The 20,872-nt window shown below is 39.9% G+C and overlaps 1 protein-coding gene across 1 annotated transcript in view; it reads left to right on the forward strand.

Moving 5' to 3' along the window:
- Positions 1-20,872, forward strand: part of EFCAB3 (EF-hand calcium binding domain 3) — a 58,793-nt gene that overhangs the window by 7,882 nt on the left and 30,039 nt on the right. Inside the window, exons 3-7 of the mRNA XM_082602916.1 lie at positions 1,323-1,413; positions 3,765-3,841; positions 10,442-10,532; positions 12,884-12,960; positions 19,569-19,659. Coding sequence (XP_082459042.1) covers positions 1,323-1,413; positions 3,765-3,841; positions 10,442-10,532; positions 12,884-12,960; positions 19,569-19,659 — 427 coding nt within the window. The remainder of the gene's footprint in view (positions 1-1,322; positions 1,414-3,764; positions 3,842-10,441; positions 10,533-12,883; positions 12,961-19,568; positions 19,660-20,872) is intronic.

The following is a 20,872-nucleotide window of genomic DNA, read 5'->3' on the forward strand; positions in this document are numbered from 1 at the left end:
CTTGAGTCTGGACCACCCTTAGCAACTTGCTTCCAAAGAGTAGAATATGAAAAAGGAAGGAGGGAAGTTTACAGTGGAAAAATCTGACAAACACTGCCTCAGCCAGTTAATCAAGGTTGCCATCACCAGTGATAAGTCATGTTGATAGCCTTAATATAATGATGATAACACCACTTCAGTTCTGTGGCCTTCCTCCCCAAAACCCATAATCTCAGGCTAACCATGAGAAGAACATCAGAAAAACCCAAATTGAAGGACTTCTACAAAGTACCTGAACAACACTCCTCAAAACTGACAAGGGTGGGACTTCCCTGCTGGCACAGTGGCTAAGAATCCCCCTGCCAACGCAGGGAACACAGGTTAGATCCCTGGTCCAGGAAGATCCCCCATGCCATGGAGCAACTAAGCCTGCGAGCCATAACTACTGAGCCTGCGCGCCACTACTACTGAAGCCCGTGTGCCTAGAGCCCGTGCTCCGCAACAAGAGAAGCCACCGCAATGAGAAGCCCGTGCACCACAACAAAGAGTAGCCCCTGCTCACCGCAACTAGAGAAAGCCCGCGCACAGCAACGAAGACCCAATGCAGCCAAAAATAAATAAATATAAATAAATAAATTTATATTAAAAAACGGATAATTAGAGAGATAAGACCAACAATAAAAGGGAGAAGCCCTACCAACCTAGCTTCTGGTCCATAGGTTCTGATTCTTAAACTATGCAGAAGTAGAAAGGAATGACTAGGGAGTCCTTAGTGGTTAATAGTCCATTCAGGGGGATCTAAGGTAGCAAAACAGCATTAGATCCCACCCTATTCTTATTTTTTAAAAAGACCAGTGGGTTCATAAGAACTGATAGGGCAGGCAGGGGTGGACCTCCCAGAAGGAAACCCTGGGAAAATCTACTTACTACCAGGCAGCTATCCAAGATATAAACAATTAGGTAAATATTTTGCAAATGCTATAACATTTTATTCTCTGTCAATTACGAGATGAAAAATACATTTTAAAAATAAATTTTGTGTTTAAATAACTTTTTCTACATACTTTCAGAATGCTTTACCATTTATTTTTATATAGGATCAGAATGATACTATTTGCAGGAGGAGCAATGGCAAGAAGTTTCGCTTAGAGATCTTGGGATAGTAAAGGGACCCGTCCACATGGCCTTCCAACTTTGCACATACCTCTAACTTGCATTTGCACATATTTCCATTCCATGAGGCCCTGGACTTCAAACTCCAGGTCTCGAGCTGGGAAAGTTGTAAAAGAATATAAACAAATTAATCTGCGATTTGATCCTTAACTGTATCTTCTGAATTCCAGACAGAGTTACTGGCCACATGGCAGTTTCTGATACTAAAGCAAAACTTAAACTGAATCCTTCAACAAAAATACCCAACTTCCATGGCAGGAGGTAAGTAATGAATTTATTAAGGTGATCAATATATTAAGATAAAGAATTATTAAGGTGATGAATATATTAAATGCTCATAAAGGCTATAATGAAACAAGTTAGAATGTTCTTCAAATATCTATTCTGTGATAAAGTTAATTATAAAACAAAACATCTGAATTGAAGATAAAGATTCTTTTATGAAAAGAAAGATAGATAGATAGATACTTTTTGATTAGAGAAACAGAGTTCTCCTTCCTATTCTCCCAAATGAGAGGCTATTTTTGTGTGAGGGGACAGAATACCCCAGAAGAAGAGGGTTATCAGAAGGCTAAAGGAGTTGTCAGTTACACATTAAGACATTTCAAGTGCCGGTTTACAGGAGAATAAACTCAGAGGATCATAAACCCCTAAGCGTCAGAATATAGAGAAAGAGTATGTAGCTCAACAATGGCCAGTAAAATGAAATCTGATAAATTAGCTATGACTAACCTTGAGCTAAAATTGGGAAGGGAGGTTTGCCTGTGACATTAACAATAGCTTTTTCTCAATCTGATAACTATACATTCCAATAAACAGTAGCCACTAATGACTGAAAATGAAAGCCTGATGCAAATTTTATCAGATCATAAAAAGAAAAGTCTCTCATCTCTCACAATTATCCATTTTCTTTGCCACTTTGAGTGGTGTCCTTGACTATGCCATTCTACAGGAATATATGACGGACTTTTTAATCAGGATGTGGGTAACACAACCTTATAGCAGCCAAATTCCTTGATCTCATTGTTCCCTTACCCTTCATCACGAACTATCTCTTGAAGTAGTGACTTCCTTGTCACTGAAAGTAGTCAAGCAAAGACTAGATAATACCACATGTAGAGGGAATTCCTACATGAGATGAGAGGCTAAGACTGGGTTCATTCCAAACCTAAGGTTCTTTGAACCTTTGAAACACTGTAAAATAAAAAAAACTATTTCCCATGTTTGATCCAAGATAAGATTTGAAATTCTGCCAAGAGTATGGTTTTTTAAATGTAGTTAATAAAGAACTTGCATTGCCTGGGCTTCTACTTTCTTCTTGCTTCTTGAGAACTTCATATTTCTCCATCCACTGCATCTTTTATATCATGCAAAAGAAATCTGTTTATATTTAGAAATACAACAAATATAAAATAACCAATCTGAGTAAAGGCATCAAGTTGGTAATGAAAAGCAAACACTAGAAGATATCAATGTTAGTAAAAGCTGAGAAAAATAAGACTAATTAGATCAAATTCCATGTCAGAAAAATTGAGAATGGTGCATTTCACCTCCTATTTTACCAGGTCCTCTTTAAAAATGGGCTGAATCTAGTAGACACTGTAGAGGATACTAAATTCATAAGCTATAATTTTTTTATTTAACTACCATGTTTAGTATTTCTTATAGTTTTACTTTTTAAATTGCTTCTTGTAAAAGCACAAAAACTAAGAGATGACATATTTCTTAAAGCTTTTAGTTCTACTAGTATCAAAACTAAATGTATTTTAAATAAAATTAATCCATAAAATTATGATTATAAATTTACTATTAAATTACCATATTATAAGTAAACTCAGTTCTGCATAATACATTTTTATGTTCCTAAACTAATAAATTGCTGCAGATATATACAAAATATCCCCAAAGTATTCATATTTTCCTCTTTTTCCATATTTTATTTTCCTGAGGAAATAAAAGGTCACCTAGGGTTCCAAACTTTCCAGAACTTTTCTCTCTTGATGAGAGATAGATAGATATGGTTGATATAGAGACATCGAGACAGAGAGACAGAGAGAGGGAGAGAGGGAGAAAGAGAGAAAGAGATCGATCTAGCGCTCTCGCTCTCTCATATGCTGGTAAAAATACAATTTGGCAAAGTTGTAAAATAAATGTGAATACAAAATTTCACTATAAGTATATTCACCATAAGATTATTTAAACTAGTTAAAAATTTGAAACAACTTATATTTCCAACAATCGGAATAGTGTGAGGCTTATATTCTTCAACTTTGGCAACAAATAAACCTGGATCTGAATCCCAGGGCTTCCAGTTATTAGCTGTGTGACTCAGGACAAGTTATTTAATTCCTCTGAGCCTCAGTTTCCTCTTTTGTAAAATAGGAGAAATCAGATTTTTTTAAGGGGGTAAGGTTGATGGGCAAGTATAGGGGAGAGGTGGACCTCGGTGGCCAACATCACTGTCCATCCTGTAGCTATTGGCAATTGACAGTAACAGGGCCCTTAGGTGGTGTGACTCTGGATATATTTTGATGCTTACAGTCACTCCAGTCAGCAGAAGCTGAAGAAGGGAACTAATATTTGCTGGTTTCAATAAGTATCTCTTTTCTCAGGGATAAAGATTTACCAGGACCTCTGCCAAGCCAATTACAGCACAAAGAAAGGAAGTTGAGCCCTTCACAAATACGAGGTAATGAGACCCATCCCAAAATGAAAGCATAAACAAAAGCCCCTTAACATATCTGATCATTTTTTTTCTCTAAGGGAGATCTGGGATTTCAAAGGTTGTCTACAGTACTCTGTTATTTAAAAGCAAAAAATATCTATATTTTATGATACAATGTCTAATTTGTGGGAAGGAAGGTGGATTACTTTTTTTAATATTTATTTAGTTTTTGGCTGTGCCAAGTCTTAGTTGCGGCACGTGGGATCTTCATTGTGGCAGGTGGGATTTTTAGTTGCACCATGTGGGATCTTTAGTTGTGGCATGCAGACTTCTTAGTTGCAGCATGCGGACTTCTTAGTTGCAGCACGAGGACTCTTATTTGCCACATGCATGCGGGAACTAGTTCCCCAACCAGGGATCGAACCTGGGCCCCCTGAATTGGGAGCATGGAGTCTTACCCACTGACCACCAGGGAAGTCCTGGGGGATTACTTTCAAATAGACATCTTTAAGAATTTAGACAGTCCTGGCCAAATATTTTTATTCCAAGGAGAACTTGTGGTGTGCAGAAGAAAAAATACAAGGTCAAATAGAAATTAAGTAGCAAAGCAGTATCAACACAACTAAAGTCCCAGAATTTATCACAGAAAAAAATTATAAGGATAAAATGAGCTACCCTCGCTACAGTTCATTCATCCAAACAACAAATACTTAAAGCCAACAGTGTACTAGGCAAAACACAGGTCAGACATGTTCCCTGCCCTAAAAGGAAGTCTTACAGGGAAGACAGTTAAACCATGAATTTGTTGATTGAACCATTTAAATTACAACATGACACAAGTTATGATAGGGAAAGTATAGAGTTAAAGGAGCATAAAAGAAAGTGTCCTAACTTAGTAAGGATAGGAGGGAAGTCCCAGCGAAAGCTGAATAATGAGTAAATCAGACAAAGAGCACAGAAGGGAGGGTTCTGGGTAGAAAGAGTGGAATCTGCAAAGGCCCAGAGAAAAGGGAAAACATGACACACTAGAAAAACTAAAAAAAAAAAAAAAAAAAAAATCAAGCATGGCTGTGTTTGGGTTCTGAGAAGATTAATGCTTCACCCCTCCAAGTCTGGAACCAACTAAGAAATTCCTCCAAGAGACAGGAATCAAAAATCACCTTTATTGCTGGGAAAGCTGGTTTGGGAAACACAAGAGATTGGCAGAATCACAACTTCATTTTTCACTGTAAAACTGAACTAAATGCCTTAATAATAACAGTTTATGGCTTTATAATACTTCAAGGTTTCTGAAGTAAACTAATATACATTGGTGCTTTAAGGGTACCCACTATTTGTTTTAATCAGGTATTGTTGTACATACAGACATAGAAACAACTGTCCCGGAAGAAGTATTTTATTCTCAGAGATCCCTAAAAATAAGAGGCACAGCACACCATGAAGAGGGAAGCACCAGTGTCAGTCAAAAGGCAAAGGGTAGAGGGAAGTGGGCAAGAGCCTTAGTTTGGTTTCTACAGGAAGGAATAGACAAGGCAGGATAAGCAGGTTTAGGATTGGCTAGTTAAATCATTTCAGTGAGCTCTGGGTATTCAGGGCTGTCCCTAGTTGTCTGATACCTGGCCCTGCAGTGATGAGGACAGAGGAACAGTAGCCCAGAGTTTAAGAGCCTAAGAAAGTTGGTGACTGGGGATACGGTCTCTGGATTGGTTGGTTTGTATATGAAGAACATGCTCACAGGCAAGTCTTTTACTATCGCTAGGAGCTGGCTAGTTATGGGAGGGGCAGGCCCTCCAGGATCAGCAAGGCCCCAGATATCAAAGCATCAAATACAGAAACTAGAAAACGTGGTTGTCGTGAGGATTAAGCTCTATGAGAGGTTAATTTGTTCATTTTACAAATATTTATTGAACACCTCCAAATCCCCAACATCTGCTACCATCCTCACTCTCAGTTGATATCCTTGCTTCCTACCCCTTTATAATCGGAGAATTCTGATTCTGCAGTCAGAATAGAACTTCCACAGACTCCCGCTTCCATATCTACCCCCACCAGCATCTGTCCCCACAAACTCTGCCCTCCGCCCTCTTCCACAAATGAACTTTATACTTTTATCTAAAGTCAATCCTTCCATTGTGGACTAGATCACATCCCTCTCTCAAATTCAAAGATATGACCAAAGAAACTGTGCCCCCCTCTCCAACACCAATTTTTTTCACTCTCTATTATATCATTCCTATTATCATACAAATTTACTATTATTTCCCCTAAGAAATATATTGTGACCTCATTTCCTCCTCCAGCTACTATAGGATTTCTTTGCTCCTCTTTGCAGAAAAATTCCCCGAAAGAGGTGTCTATACTCATTGTCTCCAAAACTATTTTTCCCATTCCTAGATATTTACACGTTCTTGTTTTCTTCCTACCTCACTGGTCACTCCTCAGTCTGCTTTGCTAGTTTCTCCCTTTCTCCTGATTCCTCTTCATGTTAGACCACCCCAGAGCTCAGTCCTTGATCCTCTTCTCTTCTTCATCCCACTCACACATGGGGTGATCTCATCTAGTCTTAGGCCTTAAATACCTATATGCCAACAATTCCCAAATGTATATGTCCAGCCAGGTCTCTCTCCCCAGCTCCAGACTCATATCTAACTGCCTACCTGACATCTCCAATTGTATGTCGAATAGACACCTCAAACTCAACATGTCAAAAACTGAACTCCTGGGAAATTCCCTGGCAATCCAGTGGTTAGGACTCCACGCTGCCGCTGCTGGGGTCCCAGGTTCAGGGAACTAAGATTCTGCAAGCCACATGGCGTGGCAAAAAAAAAAAAAAAAAAAAAAAAAACAACTGAACTCCTGATATGTTCCTCTTACTCTTTTTTTTTTATTGTAGTAAAATATACATAACATAAAAATTACAATTTTAACCATTTTTAAGAGTTCACACAGATCAGTGGCATTAAATATGTTCACACTGTCCTCTAACCATCACTACCATCCACCTCCAGAACTTTTTCGTCATCCCAAACTGAACCTCCAGACCCATTAACCAGTAACTCCCCATCCTCCCCTCCCCTCAGCCTCTTACTTTTAAAATTTGACCTACCCATAGCCTTCCCCATCTCAGATAATGATGTTTCAACCTTCCACTTGTTCTGGAAAAACTCTGGACTCATCCTTGACTCTTCGTTCTCACCCTACCTCACCCTACCTCTAAATCCATCAGGAGGGACTTCTCTGGTGGCACAGTGGTTAACAATCCGCCTGCTAATGCAGGGGACATGGGTTTGAGCCCTGGTCAGGGAAGATCCCACATGCTGTGGAGCAACTAAGCCCGTGTGCCACAACTACTGAGACTGCTCTAGAGCCTGCAGGCCACAACTACTGAGCCCCCATGCCGCAATTACTGAAGCCCACGTGCCTAGAGCCCGTGCTCCACAGCAAGAGAAGCCACCAGAATGAGAAGCCCTCCCACCACAACGAAGAGTCGCCCCCGCTCGCGGCAACTAGAGAAAGCCTGTGTGCAGCAACAAAGACCCAATGCAGCCAAAAATATAAATAAATAAATAAATAAATAAATAAAGGAAGGAAGGAAGGAAGAAATGTGTATTTTAAAATATATATAAATAAATAAATAAAATCCATCAGGAAATCTCATTGGCTCTACGTTTAAAATAGATCGAGGGGCTTCCCTGGTGGTGCAGTGGTTGAGAGTCCGCCTGCCGATGCACGGGACACGGGTTCGTGCCCCGGTCTGGGAGGATCCCACATGCCGCGGAGCGGCGAGGCCCGTGAGCCATGGCCGCTGAGCCTGCGCGTCCGGAGCCTGTGCTCCGCAACGGGAGAGGCCACAACAGTGAGAGGCCTGCGTACCGCGAAAAAAAAAAAAAAAAAAAAAAAATAGATCGAGATTTATACCACCTCTACTGCTACAACCCTGGTCTAAAGCACTGTTATTGCTCGCCCACAGTAGCCTCCTACCTGAGGCTAGTCTCCCTGCTTCTACCCAAATCCTTACAAAAGTCTGTTCTAACAACAGCCACAGTGATCCTGTTAAAATATAAGTCACGTCGGGGAGAGGGAGGCGCTGACCTACGTAACTCTGAAAACGACATTTTGACTAGAAAATGTAAGACTGAACACAAAAGGAGCTATACATAAACAACACACAATATACTCTAATTAGTAAAGTTGTTTCTCATAGGGGTATAGATTAACAATTCTGAAACTGTTGTACATGTATATGACAATTGAATAAATAAGTGACTCAGTGGTGGATGGTGGGAGCCAGGTTTCTCTCTGTTGGAGTAGGAAGTTTCTGATAAACAAGGGGAGAAGGCTAAAGTGAAGCAGTGGAACTGGATTAGAGTGAGACATTAGTGTGAACTCATGTTTAACTTAATATGGATGCAGATGGATAGATCAAGAAATAATATGATCTGTGTGTATACATGGGTTAGTATATGTGCATATATTTCCTAGCTCTGTTTGCTGAGAGGACTTAAAAGCCCTGACACCCCCACGGCAACAAGCATACCCAGCACCCAGATCTTGACTTCCAATATCAGTCTCCTATGAAAGAATCAGAGTTCCTTGGATAAATGGCTGATTCTAGGGCTTTGGCAGAGAATATACAAAATGAACCTGGAATATCTTGCAGTGCCAGAAAGTAAGGAGATGCTCAAAATACAAAAGGACAAGAGCATGTCAAGGAGATACAGAAATGAACCTGAAAGAGCTCACAACAGCCAAAGCTGGAACAGTTTGAACAACAAAAATAAATAGAATAGTATTGGATTATAACTCAAAGTATAAAATAAATATCGATAAGTCCCTAGTGATAGAAATAAATGATTGAATTTTTTATTTTTTTTATTTTTATTTTTTTTTTTGCTGTGTTGGGTCTTCGTTGCTGCACACGGGCTTTCTCCAGTTGCATCAAGCAGGGACTACTCTTGGTTGCGGTGCGCGGGCTTTTCATTGCGGTGGCTTCTCTTGCTGTGGAGCTTGGGCTGTAGGCGCACGGGCTTCAATAGTTGTGGCACGCGGGCTCAGTAGTTGTGGCGCACAGGCTTAGCTGCTCCATGGCACGTGGGATCTTCCTGGACCAGAGCTCGAACCCATGTGCCCTGCATTGGCAGGCAGATTCTTAACCACTGCGCCACCAGGGAAGTCCCATGATTGAATTTTTTAAATGAAGAAGAGACAAATCTCTCTTACAAGAGAATTCCAAATAATGTGTGTAGATAGTAGCTCTTCCAGGAGGTAGAGCTTAATCCCCATTCCCCTGAGCCCTCTGTCCCTTGAGTCTGGACCACCCTTAGCAACTTGCTTCCAAAGAGTAGAATATGAAAAAGGAAGGAGGGAAGTTTACAGTGGAAAAATCTGACAAACACTGCCTCAGCCAGTTAATCAAGGTTGCCATCACCAGTGATAAGTCATGTTGATAGCCTTAATATAATGATGATAACACCACTTCAGTTCTGTGGCCTTCCTCCCCAAAACCCATAATCTCAGGCTAACCATGAGAAGAACATCAGAAAAACCCAAATTGAAGGACTTCTACAAAGTACCTGAACAACACTCCTCAAAACTGACAAGGGTGGGACTTCCCTGCTGGCACAGTGGCTAAGAATCCCCCTGCCAACGCAGGGAACACAGGTTAGATCCCTGGTCCAGGAAGATCCCCCATGCCACGGAGCAACTAAGCCTGCGAGCCATAACTACTGAGCCTGCGCGCCACTACTACTGAAGCCCGTGTGCCTAGAGCCCGTGCTCCGCAACAAGAGAAGCCACCGCAATGAGAAGCCCGTGCACCACAACAAAGAGTAGCCCCTGCTCACCGCAACTAGAGAAAGCCCGCGCACAGCAACGAAGACCCAATGCAGCCAAAAATAAATAAATATAAATAAATAAATTTATATTAAAAAAAGGATAATTAGAGAGATAAGACCAACAATAAAAGGGAGAAGCCCTACCAACCTAGCTTCTGGTCCATAGGTTCTGATTCTTAAACTATGCAGAAGTAGAAAGGAATGACTAGGGAGTCCTTAGTGGTTAATAGTCCATTCAGGGGGATCTAAGGTAGCAAAACAGCATTAGATCCCACCCTATTCTTATTTTTTAAAAAGACCAGTGGGTTCATAAGAACTGATAGGGCAGGCAGGGGTGGACCTCCCAGAAGGAAACCCTGGGAAAATCTACTTACTACCAGGCAGCTATCCAAGATATAAACAATTAGGTAAATATTTTGCAAATGCTATAACATTTTATTCTCTGTCAATTACGAGATGAAAAATACATTTTAAAAATAAATTTTGTGTTTAAATAACTTTTTCTACATACTTTCAGAATGCTTTACCATTTATTTTTATATAGGATCAGAATGATACTATTTGCAGGAGGAGCAATGGCAAGAAGTTTCGCTTAGAGATCTTGGGATAGTAAAGGGACCCGTCCACATGGCCTTCCAACTTTGCACATACCTCTAACTTGCATTTGCACATATTTCCATTCCATGAGGCCCTGGACTTCAAACTCCAGGTCTCGAGCTGGGAAAGTTGTAAAAGAATATAAACAAATTAATCTGCGATTTGATCCTTAACTGTATCTTCTGAATTCCAGACAGAGTTACTGGCCACATGGCAGTTTCTGATACTAAAGCAAAACTTAAACTGAATCCTTCAACAAAAATACCCAACTTCCATGGCAGGAGGTAAGTAATGAATTTATTAAGGTGATCAATATATTAAGATAAAGAATTATTAAGGTGATGAATATATTAAATGCTCATAAAGGCTATAATGAAACAAGTTAGAATGTTCTTCAAATATCTATTCTGTGATAAAGTTAATTATAAAACAAAACATCTGAATTGAAGATAAAGATTCTTTTATGAAAAGAAAGATAGATAGATAGATACTTTTTGATTAGAGAAACAGAGTTCTCCTTCCTATTCTCCCAAATGAGAGGCTATTTTTGTGTGAGGGGACAGAATACCCCAGAAGAAGAGGGTTATCAGAAGGCTAAAGGAGTTGTCAGTTACACATTAAGACATTTCAAGTGCCGGTTTACAGGAGAATAAACTCAGAGGATCATAAACCCCTAAGCGTCAGAATATAGAGAAAGAGTATGTAGCTCACCAATGGCCAGTAAAATGAAATCTGATAAATTAGCTATGACTAACCTTGAGCTAAAATTGGGAAGGGAGGTTTGCCTGTGACATTAACAATAGCTTTTTCTCAATCTGATAACTATACATTCCAATAAACAGTAGCCACTAATGACTGAAAATGAAAGCCTGATGCAAATTTTATCAGATCATAAAAAGAAAAGTCTCTCATCTCTCACAATTATCCATTTTCTTTGCCACTTTGAGTGGTGTCCTTGACTATGCCATTCTACAGGAATATATGACGGACTTTTTAATCAGGATGTGGGTAACACAACCTTATAGCAGCCAAATTCCTTGATCTCATTGTTCCCTTACCCTTCATCACGAACTATCTCTTGAAGTAGTGACTTCCTTGTCACTGAAAGTAGTCAAGCAAAGACTAGATAATACCACATGTAGAGGGAATTCCTACATGAGATGAGAGGCTAAGACTGGGTTCATTCCAAACCTAAGGTTCTTTGAACCTTTGAAACACTGTAAAATAAAAAAAACTATTTCCCATGTTTGATCCAAGATAAGATTTGAAATTCTGCCAAGAGTATGGTTTTTTAAATGTAGTTAATAAAGAACTTGCATTGCCTGGGCTTCTACTTTCTTCTTGCTTCTTGAGAACTTCATATTTCTCCATCCACTGCATCTTTTATATCATGCAAAAGAAATCTGTTTATATTTAGAAATACAACAAATATAAAATAACCAATCTGAGTAAAGGCATCAAGTTGGTAATGAAAAGCAAACACTAGAAGATATCAATGTTAGTAAAAGCTGAGAAAAATAAGACTAATTAGATCAAATTCCATGTCAGAAAAATTGAGAATGGTGCATTTCACCTCCTATTTTACCAGGTCCTCTTTAAAAATGGGCTGAATCTAGTAGACACTGTAGAGGATACTAAATTCATAAGCTATAATTTTTTTATTTAACTACCATGTTTAGTATTTCTTATAGTTTTACTTTTTAAATTGCTTCTTGTAAAAGCACAAAAACTAAGAGATGACATATTTCTTAAAGCTTTTAGTTCTACTAGTATCAAAACTAAATGTATTTTAAATAAAATTAATCCATAAAATTATGATTATAAATTTACTATTAAATTACCATATTATAAGTAAACTCAGTTCTGCATAATACATTTTTATGTTCCTAAACTAATAAATTGCTGCAGATATATACAAAATATCCCCAAAGTATTCATATTTTCCTCTTTTTCCATATTTTATTTTCCTGAGGAAATAAAAGGTCACCTAGGGTTCCAAACTTTCCAGAACTTTTCTCTCTTGATGAGAGATAGATAGATATGGTTGATATAGAGACATCGAGACAGAGAGACAGAGAGAGAGGGAGAGGGAGAAAGAGAGAAAGAGATCGATCTACCGCTCTCGCTCTCTCATATGCTGGTAAAAATACAATTTGGCAAAGTTGTAAAATAAATGTGAATACAAAATTTCACTATAAGTATATTCACCATAAGATTATTTAAACTAGTTAAAAATTTGAAACAACTTATATTTCCAACAATCGGAATAGTGTGAGGCTTATATTCTTCAACTTTGGCAACAAATAAACCTGGATCTGAATCCCAGGGCTTCCAGTTATTAGCTGTGTGACTCAGGACAAGTTATTTAATTCCTCTGAGCCTCAGTTTCCTCTTTTGTAAAATAGGAGAAATCAGATTTTTTTAAGGGGGTAAGGTTGATGGGCAAGTATAGGGGAGAGGTGGACCTCGGTGGCCAACATCACTGTCCATCCTGTAGCTATTGGCAATTGACAGTAACAGGGCCCTTAGGTGGTGTGACTCTGGATATATTTTGATGCTTACAGTCACTCCAGTCAGCAGAAGCTGAAGAAGGGAACTAATATTTGCTGGTTTCAATAAGTATCTCTTTTCTCAGGGATAAAGATTTACCAGGACCTCTGCCAAGCCAATTACAGCACAAAGAAAGGAAGTTGAGCCCTTCACAAATACGAGGTAATGAGACCCATCCCAAAATGAAAGCATAAACAAAAGCCCCTTAACATATCTGATCATTTTTTTTCTCTAAGGGAGATCTGGGATTTCAAAGGTTGTCTACAGTACTCTGTTATTTAAAAGCAAAAAATATCTATATTTTATGATACAATGTCTAATTTGTGGGAAGGAAGGTGGATTACTTTTTTTAATATTTATTTAGTTTTTGGCTGTGCCAAGTCTTAGTTGCGGCACGTGGGATCTTCATTGTGGCAGGTGGGATTTTTAGTTGCACCATGTGGGATCTTTAGTTGTGGCATGCAGACTTCTTAGTTGCAGCATGCGGACTTCTTAGTTGCAGCACGAGGACTCTTATTTGCCACATGCATGCGGGAACTAGTTCCCCAACCAGGGATCGAACCTGGGCCCCCTGAATTGGGAGCATGGAGTCTTACCCACTGACCACCAGGGAAGTCCTGGGGGATTACTTTCAAATAGACATCTTTAAGAATTTAGACAGTCCTGGCCAAATATTTTTATTCCAAGGAGAACTTGTGGTGTGCAGAAGAAAAAATACAAGGTCAAATAGAAATTAAGTAGCAAAGCAGTATCAACACAACTAAAGTCCCAGAATTTATCACAGAAAAAAATTATAAGGATAAAATGAGCTACCCTCGCTACAGTTCATTCATCCAAACAACAAATACTTAAAGCCAACAGTGTACTAGGCAAAACACAGGTCAGACATGTTCCCTGCCCTAATAGGAAGTCTTACAGGGAAGACAGTTAAACCATGAATTTGTTGATTGAACCATTTAAATTACAACATGACACAAGTTATGATAGGGAAAGTATAGAGTTAAAGGAGCATAAAAGAAAGTGTCCTAACTTAGTAAGGATAGGAGGGAAGTCCCAGCGAAAGCTGAATAATGAGTAAATCAGACAAAGAGCACAGAAGGGAGGGTTCTGGGTAGAAAGAGTGGAATCTGCAAAGGCCCAGAGAAAAGGGAAAACATGACACACTAGAAAAACTAAAAAAAAAAAAAAAAAAAAAATCAAGCATGGCTGTGTTTGGGTTCTGAGAAGATTAATGCTTCACCCCTCCAAGTTTGGAACCAACTAAGAAATTCCTCCAAGAGACAGGAATCAAAAATCACCTTTATTGCTGGGAAAGCTGGTTTGGGAAACACAAGAGATTGGCAGAATCACAACTTCATTTTTCACTGTAAAACTGAACTAAATGCCTTAATAATAACAGTTTATGGCTTTATAATACTTCAAGGTTTCTGAAGTAAACTAATATACATTGGTGCTTTAAGGGTACCCACTATTTGTTTTAATCAGGTATTGTTGTACATACAGACATAGAAACAACTGTCCCGGAAGAAGTATTTTATTCTCAGAGATCCCTAAAAATAAGAGGCACAGCACACCATGAAGAGGGAAGCACCAGTGTCAGTCAAAAGGCAAAGGGTAGAGGGAAGTGGGCAAGAGCCTTAGTTTGGTTTCTACAGGAAGGAATAGACAAGGCAGGATAAGCAGGTTTAGGATTGGCTAGTTAAATCATTTCAGTGAGCTCTGGGTATTCAGGGCTGTCCCTAGTTGTCTGATACCTGGCCCTGCAGTGATGAGGACAGAGGAACAGTAGCCCAGAGTTTAAGAGCCTAAGAAAGTTGGTGACTGGGGATACGGTCTCTGGATTGGTTGGTTTGTATATGAAGAACATGCTCACAGGCAAGTCTTTTACTATCGCTAGGAGCTGGCTAGTTATGGGAGGGGCAGGCCCTCCAGGATCAGCAAGGCCCCAGATATCAAAGCATCAAATACAGAAACTAGAAAACGTGGTTGTCGTGAGGATTAAGCTCTATGAGAGGTTAATTTGTTCATTTTACAAATATTTATTGAACACCTCCAAATCCCCAACATCTGCTACCATCCTCACTCTCAGTTGATATCCTTGCTTCCTACCCCTTTATAATCGGAGAATTCTGATTCTGCAGTCAGAATAGAACTTCCACAGACTCCCGCTTCCATATCTACCCCCACCAGCATCTGTCCCCACAAACTCTGCCCTCCGCCCTCTTCCACAAATGAACTTTATACTTTTATCTAAAGTCAATCCTTCCATTGTGGACTAGATCACATCCCTCTCTCAAATTCAAAGATATGACCAAAGAAACTGTGCCCCCCTCTCCAACACCAATTTTTTTCACTCTCTATTATATCATTCCTATTATCATACAAATTTACTATTATTTCCCCTAAGAAATATATTGTGACCTCATTTCCTCCTCCAGCTACTATAGGATTTCTTTGCTCCTCTTTGCAGAAAAATTCCCCGAAAGAGGTGTCTATACTCATTGTCTCCAAAACTATTTTTCCCATTCCTAGATATTTACACGTTCTTGTTTTCTTCCTACCTCACTGGTCACTCCTCAGTCTGCTTTGCTAGTTTCTCCCTTTCTCCTGATTCCTCTTCATGTTAGACCACCCCAGAGCTCAGTCCTTGATCCTCTTCTCTTCTTCATCCCACTCACACATGGGGTGATCTCATCTAGTCTTAGGCCTTAAATACCTATATGCCAACAATTCCCAAATGTATATGTCCAGCCAGGTCTCTCTCCCCAGCTCCAGACTCATATCTAACTGCCTACCTGACATCTCCAATTGTATGTCGAATAGACACCTCAAACTCAACATGTCAAAAACTGAACTCCTGGGAAATTCCCTGGCAATCCAGTGGTTAGGACTCCACGCTGCCGCTGCTGGGGTCCCAGGTTCAGGGAACTAAGATTCTGCAAGCCACATGGCGTGGCAAAAAAAAAAAAAAAAAAAAAAAAAACAACTGAACTCCTGATATGTTCCTCTTACTCTTTTTTTTTTATTGTAGTAAAATATACATAACATAAAAATTACAATTTTAACCATTTTTAAGAGTTCACACAGATCAGTGGCATTAAATATGTTCACACTGTCCTCTAACCATCACTACCATCCACCTCCAGAACTTTTTCGTCATCCCAAACTGAACCTCCAGACCCATTAACCAGTAACTCCCCATCCTCCCCTCCCCTCAGCCTCTTACTTTTAAAATTTGACCTACCCATAGCCTTCCCCATCTCAGATAATGATGTTTCAACCTTCCACTTGTTCTGGAAAAACTCTGGACTCATCCTTGACTCTTCGTTCTCACCCTACCTCACCCTACCTCTAAATCCATCAGGAGGGACTTCTCTGGTGGCACAGTGGTTAACAATCCGCCTGCTAATGCAGGGGACATGGGTTTGAGCCCTGGTCAGGGAAGATCCCACATGCTGTGGAGCAACTAAGCCCGTGTGCCACAACTACTGAGACTGCTCTAGAGCCTGCAGGCCACAACTACTGAGCCCCCATGCCGCAATTACTGAAGCCCACGTGCCTAGAGCCCGTGCTCCACAGCAAGAGAAGCCACCAGAATGAGAAGCCCTCCCACCACAACGAAGAGTCGCCCCCGCTCGCGGCAACTAGAGAAAGCCTGTGTGCAGCAACAAAGACCCAATGCAGCCAAAAATATAAATAAATAAATAAATAAATAAATAAATAAAGGAAGGAAGGAAGAAATGTGTATTTTAAAATATATATAAATAAATAAATAAAGTCCATCAGGAAATCTCATTGGCTCTACGTTTAAAATAGATCGAGGGGCTTCCCTGGTGGTGCAGTGGTTGAGAGTCCGCCTGCCGATGCACGGGACACGGGTTCGTGCCCCGGTCTGGGAAGATCCCACATGCCGCGGAGCAGCTGGGCCCGTGTAGCCATGGCCGCTGAGCCTGCGCGTCCGGAGCCTGTGCTCCGCAACGGGAGAGGCCACAACAGTGAGAGGCCTGCGTACCGCGAAAAAAAAAAAAAAAAAAAAAAAAATAGATCGAGATTTATACCACCTCTACTGCTACAACCCTGGTCTAAAGCACTGTTATTGCTCGCCCACAGTAGCCTCCTACCTGAGGCTAGTCTCCCTGCTTCTACCCAAATCCTTACAAAAGTCTGTTCTAACAACAGCCACAGTGATCCTGTTAAAATATAAGTCACGTCGGGGAGAGGGAGGCGCTGACCTACGTAACTCTGAAAACGACATTTTGACTAGAAAATGTAAGACTGAACACAAAAGGAGCTATACATAAACAACACACAATATACTCTAATTAGTAAAGTTGTTTCTCATGGGGTATAGATTAACAATTCTGAAACTGTTGTACATGTATATGACAATTGAATAAATAAGTGACTCAGTGGTGGATGGTGGGAGCCAGGTTTCTCTCTGTTGGAGTAGGAAGTTTCTGATAAACAAGGGGAGAAGGCTAAAGTGAAGCAGTGGAACTGGATTAGAGTGAGACATTAGTGTGAACTCATGTTTAACTTAATATGGATGCAGATGGATAGATCAAGAAATAATATGATCTGTGTGTATACATGGGTTAGTATATGTGCATATATTTCCTAGCTCTGTTTGCTGAGAGGACTTAAAAGCCCTGACACCCCCACGGCAACAAGCATACCCAGCACCCAGATCTTGACTTCCAATATCAGTCTCCTATGAAAGAATCAGAGTTCCTTGGATAAATGGCTGATTCTAGGGCTTTGGCAGAGAATATACAAAATGAACCTGGAATATCTTGCAGTGCCAGAAAGTAAGGAGATGCTCAAAATACAAAAGGACAAGAGCATGTCAAGGAGATACAGAAATGAACCTGAAAGAGCTCACAACAGCCAAAGCTGGAACAGTTTGAACAACAAAAATAAATAGAATAGTATTGGATTATAACTCAAAGTATAAAATAAATATCGATAAGTCCCTAGTGATAGAAATAAATGATTGAATTTTTTATTTTTTTTATTTTTATTTTTTTTTTGCTGTGTTGGGTCTTCGTTGCTGCACACGGGCTTTCTCCAGTTGCATCAAGCAGGGACTACTCTTGGTTGCGGTGCGCGGGCTTTTCATTGCGGTGGCTTCTCTTGCTGTGGAGCTTGGGCTGTAGGCGCACGGGCTTCAATAGTTGTGGCACGCGGGCTCAGTAGTTGTGGCGCACAGGCTTAGCTGCTCCATGGCATGTGGGATCTTCCTGGACCAGGGCTCGAACCCGTGTGCCCTGCATTGGCAGGCAGATTCTTAACCACTTAACCACTGCGCCACCAGGGAAGTCCCATGATTGAATTTTTTAAATGAAGAAGAGACAAATCTCTCTTACAAGAGAATTCCAAATAATGTGTGTAGATAGTAGCTCTTCCAGGAGGTAGAGCTTAATCCCCATTCCCCTGAGCCCTCTGTCCCTTGAGTCTGGACCACCCTTAGCAACTTGCTTCCAAAGAGTAGAATATGAAAAAGGAAGGAGGGAAGTTTACAGTGGAAAAATCTGACAAACACTGCCTCAGCCAGTTAATCAAGGTTGCCATCACCAGTGATAAGTCATGTTGATAGCCTTAATATAATGATGATAACACCACTTCAGTTCTGTGGCCTTCCTCCCCAAAACCCATAATCTCAGGCTAACCATGAGAAGAACATCAGAAAAACCCAAATTGAAGGACTTCTACAAAGTACCTGAACAACACTCCTCAAAACTGACAAGGGTGGGACTTCCCTGCTGGCACAGTGGCTAAGAATCCCCCTGCCAACGCAGGGAACACAGGTTAGATCCCTGGTCCAGGAAGATCCCCCATGCCACGGAGCAACTAAGCCTGCGAGCCATAACTACTGAGCCTGCGCGCCACTACTACTGAAGCCCGTGTGCCTAGAGCCCGTGCTCCGCAACAAGAGAAGCCACCGCAATGAGAAGCCCGTGCACCACAACAAAGAGTAGCCCCTGCTCACCGCAACTAGAGAAAGCCCGCGCACAGCAACGAAGACCCAATGCAGCCAAAAATAAATAAATATAAATAAATAAATTTATATTAAAAAAAGGATAATTAGAGAGATAAGACCAACAATAAAAGGGAGAAGCCCTACCAACCTAGCTTCTGGTCCATAGGTTCTGATTCTTAAACTATGCAGAAGTAGAAAGGAATGACTAGGGAGTCCTTAGTGGTTAATAGTCCATTCAGGGGGATCTAAGGTAGCAAAACAGCATTAGATCCCACCCTATTCTTATTTTTTAAAAAGACCAGTGGGTTCATAAGAACTGATAGGGCAGGCAGGGGTGGACCTCCCAGAAGGAAACCCTGGGAAAATCTACTTACTACCAGGCAGCTATCCAAGATATAAACAATTAGGTAAATATTTTGCAAATGCTATAACATTTTATTCTCTGTCAATTACGAGATGAAAAATACATTTTAAAAATAAATTTTGTGTTTAAATAACTTTTTCTACATACTTTCAGAATGCTTTACCATTTATTTTTATATAGGATCAGAATGATACTATTTGCAGGAGGAGCAATGGCAAGAAGTTTCGCTTAGAGATCTTGGGATAGTAAAGGGACCCGTCCACATGGCCTTCCAACTTTGCACATACCTCTAACTTGCATTTGCACATATTTCCATTCCATGAGGCCCTGGACTTCAAACTCCAGGTCTCGAGCTGGGAAAGTTGTAAAAGAATATAAACAAATTAATCTGCGATTTGATCCTTAACTGTATCTTCTGAATTCCAGACAGAGTTACTGGCCACATGGCAGTTTCTGATACTAAAGCAAAACTTAAACTGAATCCTTCAACAAAAATACCCAACTTCCATGGCAGGAGGTAAGTAATGAATTTATTAAGGTGATCAATATATTAAGATAAAGAATTATTAAGGTGATGAATATATTAAATGCTCATAAAGGCTATAATGAAACAAGTTAGAATGTTCTTCAAATATCTATTCTGTGATAAAGTTAATTATAAAACAAAACATCTGAATTGAAGATAAAGATTCTTTTATGAAAAGAAAGATAGATAGATAGATACTTTTTGATTAGAGAAACAGAGTTCTCCTTCCTATTCTCCCAAATGAGAGGCTATTTTTGTGTGAGGGGACAGAATACCCCAGAAGAAGAGGGTTATCAGAAGGCTAAAGGAGTTGTCAGTTACACATTAAGACATTTCAAGTGCCGGTTTACAGGAGAATAAACTCAGAGGATCATAAACCCCTAAGCGTCAGAATATAGAGAAAGAGTATGTAGCTCAACAATGGCCAGTAAAATGAAATCTGATAAATTAGCTATGACTAACCTTGAGCTAAAATTGGGAAGGGAGGTTTGCCTGTGACATTAACAATAGCTTTTTCTCAATCTGATAACTATACATTCCAATAAACAGTAGCCACTAATGACTGAAAATGAAAGCCTGATGCAAATTTTATCAGATCATAAAAAGAAAAGTCTCTCATCTCTCACAATTATCCATTTTCTTTGCCACTTTGAGTGGTGTCCTTGACTATGCCATTCTACAGGAATATATGACGGACTTTTTAATCAGGATGTGGGTAACACAACCTTATAGCAGCCAAATTCCTTGATCTCATTGTTCCCTTACCCTTCATCACGAACTATCTCTTGAAGTAGTGACTTCCTTGTCACTGAAAGTAGTCAAGCAAAGACTAGATAATACCACATGTAGAGGGAATTCCTACATGAGATGAGAGGCTAAGACTGGGTTCATTCCAAACCTAAGGTTCTTTGAACCTTTGAAACACTGTAAAATAAAAAAAACTATTTCCCATGTTTGATCCAAGATAAGATTTGAAATTCTGCCAAGAGTATGGTTTTTTAAATGTAGTTAATAAAGAACTTGCATTGCCTGGGCTTCTACTTTCTTCTTGCTTCTTGAGAACTTCATATTTCTCCATCCACTGCATCTTTTATATCATGCAAAAGAAATCTGTTTATATTTAGAAATACAACAAATATAAAATAACCAATCTGAGTAAAGGCATCAAGTTGGTAATGAAAAGCAAACACTAGAAGATATCAAT

Source organism: Mesoplodon mirus (genome assembly GCF_964341445.2).
Source record: "Mesoplodon mirus genome assembly, chromosome: 18".
NCBI classification, from domain to species: Eukaryota; Metazoa; Chordata; class Mammalia; order Artiodactyla; family Ziphiidae; genus Mesoplodon; species Mesoplodon mirus.